This window comes from Acanthochromis polyacanthus, chromosome 7 (assembly GCF_021347895.1).
Source record: "Acanthochromis polyacanthus isolate Apoly-LR-REF ecotype Palm Island chromosome 7, KAUST_Apoly_ChrSc, whole genome shotgun sequence".
Classification (NCBI taxonomy): domain Eukaryota; kingdom Metazoa; phylum Chordata; class Actinopteri; family Pomacentridae; genus Acanthochromis; species Acanthochromis polyacanthus.
Window position 1 is genome coordinate 2,778,359 of NC_067119.1, and position 11,025 is coordinate 2,789,383.

The 11,025-nt window shown below is 40.2% G+C and overlaps 2 protein-coding genes across 2 annotated transcripts in view; both read right to left on the minus strand.

Moving 5' to 3' along the window:
• Positions 1-10,136, minus strand: part of LOC110965222 (golgin subfamily A member 4-like) — a 43,721-nt gene extending 33,585 nt beyond the window's left edge. The window contains exons 1-2 of the mRNA XM_051951240.1: positions 9,943-10,136; positions 9,647-9,706 (exon numbers count right to left, since the gene is read on the minus strand). The gene's annotated coding sequence lies outside the window, so the exon portion shown is untranslated. The remainder of the gene's footprint in view (positions 1-9,646; positions 9,707-9,942) is intronic.
• Positions 1,228-11,025, minus strand: part of LOC110972630 (GTPase IMAP family member 8-like) — a 79,118-nt gene continuing 69,320 nt past the window's right edge. The window contains exons 6-7 of the mRNA XM_051951242.1: positions 3,149-3,620; positions 1,228-3,054 (exon numbers count right to left, since the gene is read on the minus strand). Of these exons, the coding sequence (XP_051807202.1) occupies positions 1,517-3,054; positions 3,149-3,620 (2,010 nt within the window). The 3' untranslated portion in view covers positions 1,228-1,516. The remainder of the gene's footprint in view (positions 3,055-3,148; positions 3,621-11,025) is intronic.

The following is an 11,025-nucleotide window of genomic DNA, read 5'->3' on the forward strand; positions in this document are numbered from 1 at the left end:
TAATATTTGTGATTTTGATGCTGCAGAAAAGTCACAAAAGTCACTTTGTTAATGTTAAAAAGCATAAAAGTATAATACAAGAAAAGCACTCAGAGCGCAGTGCTCCGCCAAGACTGTTCATTCATCAATTTGTGTAGTCAGAAATCAAAGCAACATAGAATGTAGCCGTTTAACGTAGATCGACACACTAACTAAATTTTTAAAACACCTTGCATGAGCACAGGCATGTGCTGTGCATGTGTACATTTTGTACAGATACTGAATTTTGTGTCCAAAATATGTTGCAGGTCGAGTGAATTGATGCAGGTAACTGACACAGCATTCACTTGTTGTCATGGTTACGGTGAGGCTGTGTCAGCCGCTATATCTCACAATGGGAAATCCTTAACAAATCCATGGATCCAGACTATAAGCTGCATCACTCCCAGCATCTAATGAGGGGGTCCTTGTACCATTTCTGACCTTCCCTGAAAATGTCATCCAAATCCGTTGGTCTGTTTTTAAGTAAACTGGTTGGTTGGGTTGTGGTCAATTAGGATCTGGTAGACTAGTTGGTTGGGTTGTGGTTGATGAGGATCTGGTAAACTGGTGAATGACAGTCTTTACCACTCTCTGCATTGCGGTACATGTCATGTGTTCCAGCTTCAAGGATGATGTTGTCAGGACTCTGGTGGTCATGGCAGGGGAATTGGAGGATTTTGTGAAGATGCAGACACCAGACCTTCCACTCTGTGATGTGCTTTAAGAATTTGTCATTAGAATCAGTGAGGATTGTAATTTTTCAAGTGGTGCTGATGCAGTTCTTGATCCTCTTCAGTTGGTTTTACTCTGGGAAGAGGCTGTTTTTAAGTCTGGAGATGCAGAATTGTCCAGTGGAGAACCGGTGAAGATCGCTGAATGTCAATATGCTCACAATAAAGTAACATCATTTTGGGATGTGGATGTAATGTTGTCTTTTTTCCCCAGCACACTGGGTTTGTTCATGAGATGAAGCAGGATTCTTTGTCCTCTATGCTCAAAAGTTTGTCTTTCAGCTCATTCATCTCTTTTTGGTGTTTTTTCTGCAGTTCATCCAGTTCTTCAGCGTCACCATCTTCGTCTTGGATCATGACTTTCGGTTTCAACTCATTCATTTGCTTTTCATGTTTCTTCTGCAGTTCATCCATTTCTTCTTTCTCATTTCTTTCATTGTCTTCCAAAAGTTTCTGTTTGTACTGGTTCAGTTTTTCCTCATGTTGTTTCTGTAACTGCTTCAGTTTTTCTTTCTGTTTCTGATTCTGTTGGTTTAACAGATTCAGTTTCAAGTCATTGATCTCTTGGTCGTGTTTGATGGACAGTCTTTTCTTTTCTGCCGTCTTTTCTTCTTTTGGCTGAGTTGAGCGATCCAACTCCTTCATTTTTTGTTTATGCTTTTTCTTCAGTTTGTCAATTTCTTCTTTCTCTTCTTTTTTGTTTTCTGCTGACAGATCTTTTTTAAGTCTTTCCACCTCTTTTCGGTGCAATTCCTGCATCATTTTTATTTTTTCTTATTTTCCTTCTTCTGGGTCAACAGGGCCAGTATTAAATCTGCCATTTCTCCTTTGTGTTTGTTCTGCAGTTCATTGATTTCTTGCTTTTGACTTCTTTCTTTGTGTTCTGACAGTTTCTTAAATGTTTCATATTCGTCCTTCTTGTCCTGCAGGTTTTTCTTCACATCCTTGATTTCTTCCATGTGTTCGTCTATCCGAGCTGCAAAGTCTTTCTCCCTTTTTTCACTGAAATCATTGAATTCTTCAGCTTGTTTTCTGGCATCCTCTTCAAACTTCTTCTTCAAATTCATAATTTCTGTCTTATAGCTTTCCTCCAGTTCTTTCCTCTCTTTCTCCTCCTGTTCTTTTCTGATTCTGTTGTCTTCTCTTCTTTGATTTTCATATTTTTCTGTTTCCTGGTCATATTTTTCTTGGAGTTTCCTGAGTGTTTCTTGTTTCTCTTCATCTTCTTGTTTTTGTTTGTCCCTCAGATCATCCCTTTCCTCCTCCCAGGCCTTTTGTTGCTTCTCCAGTTCTTCTCTATACCGTTTCAGCTCTCTGTCAATCGTTTCCTTTGATTCTGACTCTGATTTTAGTTTTTCCTCCAGATCAATAATGTTTTGTTTCCATTTCTGTTGTTGAATGTCTTCATCCTCTCTTTTCTTCCTGTCTTCTTCTTCTCTCTTTTCTTGTTCCTTCTTCCTCTCTTCAGATTGCCTGTTGATGTTTTCCTGCAGTTCTTGGAGTTCTTTGTCTCTCTGCTGTCTTTCAAGCTCCATTTCTGCTGCCTGTTCTTCTATTCTTCTTTTCATTTCTTCTTTTTCTTCCTCATGTTTTCTTTCCAGGTCCTCCATCATTCTCTTCATCTCTTCTTCCTTCTCCTTCAGGATTTTCTTCATTTCTTTCCGTATCGCTGCTTCAGCTTCTTGCAGCATCTCATTGGTGAAACAGCTTCCTCCATTTTCCTTCACCATGGAGTCGATCTTTGTTATCAGCTCACTGACTTGTGTTTGGTTTTGTTTAATGCGGTTATTAAACACGTGGTATCTTCCTCCACAGTCAGAGATCAGCTTCTTGAAGGAATCATCACATTTCTGAATGTAATCTTCAACAGATTGGTCAATCTCCTCCAATTCATCTCCTCTAGTTAAAAGGATGATGGTGAACTTTTCTGAATCCCTCCCAAAACTTTTCTTGATTAAATTTAATGTTTCCTTCTCCTCTGTTGTGAATCTGCCGATCTGTAACACCAGCAGGAAGACATGTGGTCCTGGAGACAGAAGACTGATGCATTTCACCATCTCTTCATTTACTTCTTCATTTGACAAACTTGTGTCAAACAGTCCAGGAGTGTCGACCACCACAACAGGACGTCCGTCCACTTTACCCACTGACTTCTGACAACATTTGGTGACTGAAGTTTGACTTGGTAGAGCTTCAAACTCTCTTCTTCCCAGAACGGTGTTTCCTGAAGAACTCTTTCCACTGCCAGTCTTCCCGATCAGAACAATCCTGAGACTCTCTGAGCTCTGCTGCTCTTCATCAGCTGTGAAACCAAACAGAGTTATTTAAAGTATGAACTTTGTGTAGAACAGAGTTTAGAAGAATCAGCTACAACAAAATAAAGAGGAAATACTGACCTTTCACCACATCAAATTGTTGCAGTTTCTTGATTTCAGTCTGTTGTTTGGCGATGACTGCTTCTAGCTGTAGGATCTTTTCCATTTGTCCATGAGCAAACGTTCCTGTTGTGTAGCTGTGAGGTTTCTGATCTGACAGTCTCATCTTGTCCACTTGATCCAGCAGCTCTGGGATCTGCTGCTTGTCCTTCATGTTGAAGATGATGTATCTTCCTCCACAGCTCTGACAGAGCTCCTGGATGTCTCTGCTCTGTCTGATAAAGTCAACAACAGGTGGAGCTGTAGGATCTGACTCCACAGTGAACAGAATCAGGGTGAAGTCTGTGACTTTAGAGCTGAATGTGTTCTGGATGGTCTTTAACTCTCCCTTGTCTTCATCAGTGAGGGGACCCACAGGTAGGACCAGGATGAAGGCATGGACGCCCTCAGGATCACAGAGGGAGATACACCTGAATGATTCCTCCATCACTGCCTCCTGAGGTTTTCCAGACAAGGCAGGCAGCTCCAGCAGGGAAACCCGACGTCCACACACCTCTCCCTGGGTTTTAACACACTCTGATGAGTCTTCAGGTCCACCAAACTTTCTTTGTCCCAGAATAGCGTTGACTGCTGAAGTCTTCTCAGCTCCTCTTCTACCACACAGGACCAGGTTCAGAGGAGGTTTGATGGGTTCAGACTTTGGTCTTCTTGTCTCCTCAGTTAAGGTGAGAAAGGTGTCTTTGTTTTCTTGGACAATGTTCTCAATCTTCTCCATTAACAGATCATAATTATTTTGGGACATCTTGTAGTGTCTTCCTCCACAGTCTCTCAGGAGTTCATCAACAGGGAGATACTTTTCATTCTCATGAGTCATGATGACCATGGAGTGTTTGAAGGCGTCTTCACCAAACAGACTCAGGATGAACTTCAGTTTTTCTTCCTCTTTCTTAAACTCAGACGGCTTCACTAACAGCAGCAGAACATTTGGTCCAGGGAGAATCAGACTGATGCATCTTTTCACCTCTCCTCTCGCTTTCTGCTCAGGAAAACTGAAGAGATCTGGTGTCTTCACAACTGTTACACATTTTTCTCTCCACTCTCCACAGACGGCCACACAATGCTGGATTGATTTCTGTACATCAAAAGCTCGATCCCTGATGATGAAGTTACCAAGTTTGGTTTTCTTGTCTTCACTTTTCCCCAGCAGCACAATCCTGAATTCAGATGCTGCAACAGAACAAAGAGGAAAACATTTAATACTGATGACATGTGAGTGGGAGATTTTAGACTTTTAAGGGGTGATGGAGGCATGTATCCCTTTTCAGTTCTCAGGATGCCAGGTGTCTTTCTCCAGTCTTTTATCAGATTCCTGCATCATTCTTGTTCCTGATGTCTCAACATTGCTGCCGTCTGATAACATGTTTGTCTTGTATTTGTCACATATATCTGCCTGTATTTTCACCTTCATTCTAAGAAAAGTTCTGGTAACAAGGCTGAACTTTCTTCATTTACTTACCCTGGCTGGTTTGACTTTCCAGTGATGATGCAGTTCCTGGTATGTAAGAGATTATCCCTGTGAAAAAACAAAACCTTCAGTTACAGAACATCAACATCCTCACTTCATGTGATCATTTGTCAGTTTACTCACTGGAGCCCAAGCTTGTTGCTGAATACAAGATAGATTTCAATGCTGTAAAATGAAACAATACAAATAAATAAATGTCACCTATAATTCCTAACTTTATGTTCAAACTTCACTCAGGATCAGATGTATTTATCAAACTATAAAAATGTTCCTGAACCTACCACCACCTCTGTCAGGATCCTCTGATTTCTGGTTTCCATGACTACCTGTGAACTCAGACTCTGCATCTTCAAATACATCACAGCTCTCATCATCTCCGTCGTTCTGCTCCACAATTCTGTCCATGACGCTCAACAAGTCTGAACGTTTGACGTTCTTCTGCCACAACAGCTTCTGACTACATTTGCTGATTATGTCTCCTAACAGTGGATGTTGCAGGTAGTTTTCTAGGAGACCTGGACTCTCCTCTCTGGATGCTGATATCAGAACCAGTGATCGATCAAATGATTGATCACTGAATAGTTCCAGGACTCTGCAGATCCTCCGTCTGTGTTCCTCAGTGAAGTCTTCAGGCTGTAGAACCAGCAGGAACACATGAGGTCCAGGATCAGAGAGTCTCACACAGAGTTCTACATGTTCTCTTAGTTTGTCTTCAGAGATGTTTGGATTCAGCAGATCTGGAGTGTTGATGAGGACCATTTTCTTCTCCCGTATCTGTCCACTGACTCTCAGACATTGGTTTGGTTCTTCCTCAGTGCTGAACACAGTCTCTTCCAGTAATAAGTTCCCCACAGAACTCCTCTCAGACCAGCTGTTCCCCAACAGAACAACCCTCAGCTCAGACACTGGAATAAAAGAATATTAATTATTTGAAATGACTGAGATGATGTCATCATTATATTTATCAGTCTTTACTGTGAGAGTTAGTTACACCTAAACAATAATAACTGTTCAGTTAGACTCACTATAAGGAGGTAGAAGTGGATTGCTGTTTCTCCTCTTCACTGGTACCTCAACATCTTTTGCTGTAAGGACCAAAGTTCCACAGATTAATTCTACTTTGAATGAGTGCTTTAATGTATAAAAACACTATAAAAACATTCTACCTGCTGATTTGGAGCTCATGAAAAAATACATGTCAGAAAACTTTGGTCAATAATTGAGCTTTGAGATGGAACAGATGATTAAATCAATCTGGAAGAGTTAAGTTCATCAGTCCACAGTTCATCTGTTCATAATGTTGTGCTCATAACTTTACATACGCTGGCAGAATTTATGAAATGGTGTTAATTTTTTCAGAAAATATGTTTGATCATGGAAGAACTTTTCTTTCATTTAGGGTTAGTGGTCAGACAAAGTTATTTATTATCACACAATTGTATTTGCTCTGATCTTTCATGTTTCATTCAAGAACGGTACATATTTTACAGATTCTGCCAGGATATGTAAACTAATGAGTACAAAGAAAAGATTAGGTTCTGTGGTTTCTCTCCCTAGACGTGGACGTCCAGCTATGATGACTCCAAAGGAGAATAAAAAAGAAGCAACATTACTAAGTTCATGGACGCAAGTAGTAAAATGTGACCCAAAGTATTACACAATATTCTCGACGTTCCTAAACAAAATAGAGACTGTTCTACATTTAGAAAAATTGTGAGCTTGGCATTTGTATCAAGAGCCATTTGTACACAAATATGTCAGCAGAAAATCAGACAAGTGTGTTTTCAAGACTAGAGGCCACCTTCTGAGGACAAACAATCTACTTTATTCACTGTCAGTGGAACACAAACCAAGCACAATAACATGCAAAATTACTGTGAAGGAAAAATTACTCTTTCCCGTGTAGGAGAGCGTTACTTTTAAACCGACAATTCAATAAGAAAGTATGTTTTTACTTTGCTGACATATTTCAACTACATCTGCTGTCTTCTTCAGAACATGATCCGACGTGATGACGTGTCCTTTTTATCACGTGGCCGACAGATCGGCCATGCCCCCCGCTGTCCGGTGGTCTCTGGAGGATGGAGTCCAGGTGTTAGAGTGTGTTGCTCCTCTTCCTGGTTCATGGAGCAGCTCACCCGCTTCCTGCTCTCGATGTCCTCCTTAATCCATTGTTTATGTTTATTGGTCTCGGATGTTAAAATCCTCCTCCTGTCCCAGTCCATGATGTGGTTATTTCTTTACAGTGATCCCTGATGGCTGATTTTTTGTTTTCTTGATCGGCTTTTTCTTTTTTATCTTTTTGTGTTCTTGTGAGTCGTCCAGTTGTTTCCTTTTCGCATTCTGTCTGGTGTTCCTTTCTTCTTGTGTTGAATGATCTGACTGTTTCTCCGATGTATGTTTTTTGCATGGATTTCGTGTGTGAATTGTATGTTTCCCGTGTCGTTCATGTTGTTCAGATGATCAGTGAGTTCTTGTGTGTGTCCAGATTTTATTATTTCCAGAATGTTCACACACATGAAGAAGAAATAAACCGGACCATTTCATTCCTGGACATTAACATTCACCACAGAAGAAGACGGCAGCATTAAAATAACAGTTTACAGGAAACCCACACACACGGACCAGAACCTCCTCTGGACATCAGAACATCCACAGCACACAAACTATCAGTAGTTAGAACACTTTATGAACGGACCAGCGTCATAACAAACGATAAAGACAGACAGGAGGAGGAAACACACATCAAGAACACACTCACACACTGTTAATATCCAATACGGGCCATAAACAAAGGAAAAGAACAAGCCAGAAACACAGACAACAAACAAACAAAACACACATAAAACCGGACAACAAAAATAAAGACATAATTAACGTTCCATATATCTGTGGGATAACAGAACCCATACAACGCATAATGAAGACACAAAACATTAACTTAGCAGTAAAACCACGTACAAAACTCCAGCAGCTATTAGTCCATCCCAAAGACAAAATAGAAACAGACAATAAATGCAACATCATATATGAAATATCGTGCAAATCATGTGAGAAAACATTCATGGGAGAAACAGGTAGATCATTTAACATAAGACAAAGAGAACACCAGGCAGAATGTGTAAAGGAACCAACTGGACGACTCACAAGAACATAGAAAGAAAAAGTCGATCAAGAAAACAAAAAATCAGCCATCAGGGACCACTGTAAAGAAATAACCACATCATGGACTGGGACAGGGGGAGGATCTTAACATCAGAGACCAACAAACACAAACGCTGGATTAAGGAGGACATCGAGAGCAAGAAGCGGGAGAGCTGCTCCATGAACCAGGAAGAGGAGCTACATCCTCTAATACCTGGACTCCATCCTCCAGAGACCACCAGACGGTGGGGGGCGTGGCCGATCTGACAGATCTGTCACAAAAACTATGAGCTAAAATAGTTCTTCAGAATGTTTCTAATTGTTACTGATGGAAAAACTGATCCCAGCCTGTGATAACCTTCCTTCAACTCCTTCTACAGCAGCAACAGTGACTTCTGGGTTTGTCTTCTAGATCCCATCAGAATACATGTAAACCACACTCTTCTAAATCACTGAATTAGTATTTTCCATTCAGACTCACTGCCACAGCTGTATAAAGTCCAGCACTGAGCTATGTGGTCTACATTTACCAACATTTGTAAAAACAACTGGTGGATCTGAAGAGCTCAGGATTCCTCCTTTGCAATACAAATAAGATTTTGTAAATATAAATCCTGAATGGACTCACCAGATGCTGCTGCCATGCTGCCCTCTGCTGGAAACCCACCAGAAAGAAATCACATCTGTTGGGTTAAAACAGAGTGAGATTAAACAGGAACTTCTACCTTCATCAGTCTGTCTGCTCTGACATGTTGGTGGATAAACTCTGAAATTATGTCTGGACTCAACAAAAACAGCTTGCATCAATCTTTATGACCTCAGACAACTTCTACTGAAATTATGTGAAACCAACAAAGTGAATTTGTGGAGTTAACTTTTCCTCCACATTCATAGTTGTTTTTTATAGACAACTAATTTAATACAGACTGTGGACAAACTCACAAGCTGATCAGAGAACATTTGAATAAACCACTGTTTCTGTGAGTTCCTGTTCAGAAACCGTCCATCTCCACTGTTGGTTTCAGCTGCTGCTGATTTGTTCACTTTCCATGAGACACAGTTCAGTTTTAGATTCTGTAGTTTACAGGAGCTGCTACTGTTGAAGCTTTAACGGTCGTCTGGTGCTGCTTTCACTGACAGTCAGTCATCATAGTTACATTCACTGAAACCTTGAGACGTCTCTGCTACAGTCAGATAAAGATCTAGATAAAACCGGTTCTAAAATACACCAAACAAACACTATCTGAGAGATGTAGTGAATTAAAATACATTCTTGTGTTAAAAGTCATTTCAAAAACAGCAGAGCGACATTTGATGCTGATTCTCTGACATGAACTCCAGGCTGTGCGTTTCTTTCCGCCATTTGAATCCTCCTCTGCTCAGATCACAAACAGCTTCTCTGTTCTTCTTCACTAGTTTCTAATCGTGAAGCTCCTCGTCTTCTCCATAAATCAGCTCATTTCACAGGTTTTCCTCATCAAACACTGACTGAAAGCATCAGCAGCATCATTTCAGACCAAACTCTCCATCAGACTGACACTGAACATGTTCAAGTCTTTAAATATTAAAATTAAAATATGTTTGTTTTTACTTCTCTCTCTCTCTCTGGATATATATATATATATATATATATATATATATATATATACATATATATATATATATATATACATACATACAATACTTGTTTTATACAGCTGTTCATTGCTTGTTATACTATGTTGTTCTTTGTTTTTTGAAGTGCCAAAGTTTTGTAGCAGAAATGCAATGACAACAAACATCCTTCAGTCTGTGCATTTATACTAACTTTACTCTCATACAGTCCACACACTTTGTTTTTTTTAACTTACTTTAATGTTGGATTCGTCTTTTTCTGTTTGCTGCTGTTTTCTCACACGCTCAGATTGTCGCTGCGATACAAAGAAGGGCAAACATCAAAGTAAAAAAACAGAAGGGCAGTTCCCTTTCAACTGATTTTTTTTTCTTTAAAGCTGCATGCCGACACTCTGAACTGAACAAAGAACCAACATAAACATGAATTACTGCCACTTATTAGTTGTAAATTTAAACATTCTGTTTCATCTGAAGACTGGATGTCACAAATAAATCTGATAAATATGGGCATCATGATCGATGACCAACTTACCCTCAAAGCTCCTGTGTCCTCTGTTACTCAGTTTTGTTGATTCTCCCCGTAAAACATCAGGAAGATCAGACCATTCCTGTCTGAACATGCAGCTTAACTGCTGGAATGCTCCTTACTGGCAGGCCTCCCTTCATGCACAGTCAAACCTCTGTGGGTAGGCAGGTACACCCACTGTCAAAAGTTTTAGGACACTGTCTCATTCAAATAAAGTAGAACCTGTCCTCCTTCTGACAGGGAGTGTATTTCATCATATGGATGTGATCAGGACAGGACTCTGATCATACATGTAAAGTTTCAGGCAAAGTGGAGCATGTTCAGGACATTTACACAGCATTTGAAATTTCACGGGGAAGGATCAAAATTCCAGAGGCCGCCACGGACACGCCCTTTGACTTTGGAAAAAGATTTTAATAACTTTGGATCATTAAGGCCTCCTGTATGCATGGGCGTAACCACCATCTCAGAAGTGAGGGGGACAAATTTTTCAGAGCGATTTATCATTCTCTTCCATTTAATTGCACCGTCCTTAGTGGCTAAAGAACCACATAATCCCTAACAGCCACAGTACAATACCAGGGGACCAACTAGGCTAGTTCTTTAAACTATAAAGTATAAAACTTTAAACTATAAAATCTAAAGTTTTAGTGGCCAAACTCTAGTTGAGTTGACAACAATGTCCCTTGAACATCTACTGGACGAGTAGCCAAAGGTGCCAAACACTGAACATGAAATGATCAGTACTGCCTGGTTTCTCCCTGCAATAGATATCTTATTTTCAGGAAGTTATAATCTCTCCTTACCTGTAAAGACCCTACATCCTTGTCCCTGCTGCTGGCCTCTGATCCATCTCCTCCCTGACTCTGCTCTTTCTGTTATGGCAATAAACATAAAAAATGTGGTAAGAAAAATTCTGAAATAGCATTAGGAAGAGTAAAAACTGCAGTAGAATTTAACCTCAAAATCGCTTTAACCCATAGATATATATTTTTTTTCACCTCTGCAGACCCTGCATGGTCACATTACTGCTGGCCGCCGCCTCTGGTCCATCTCCTGTCTGACTCTGCTCTTTGTTATGGAAATAAT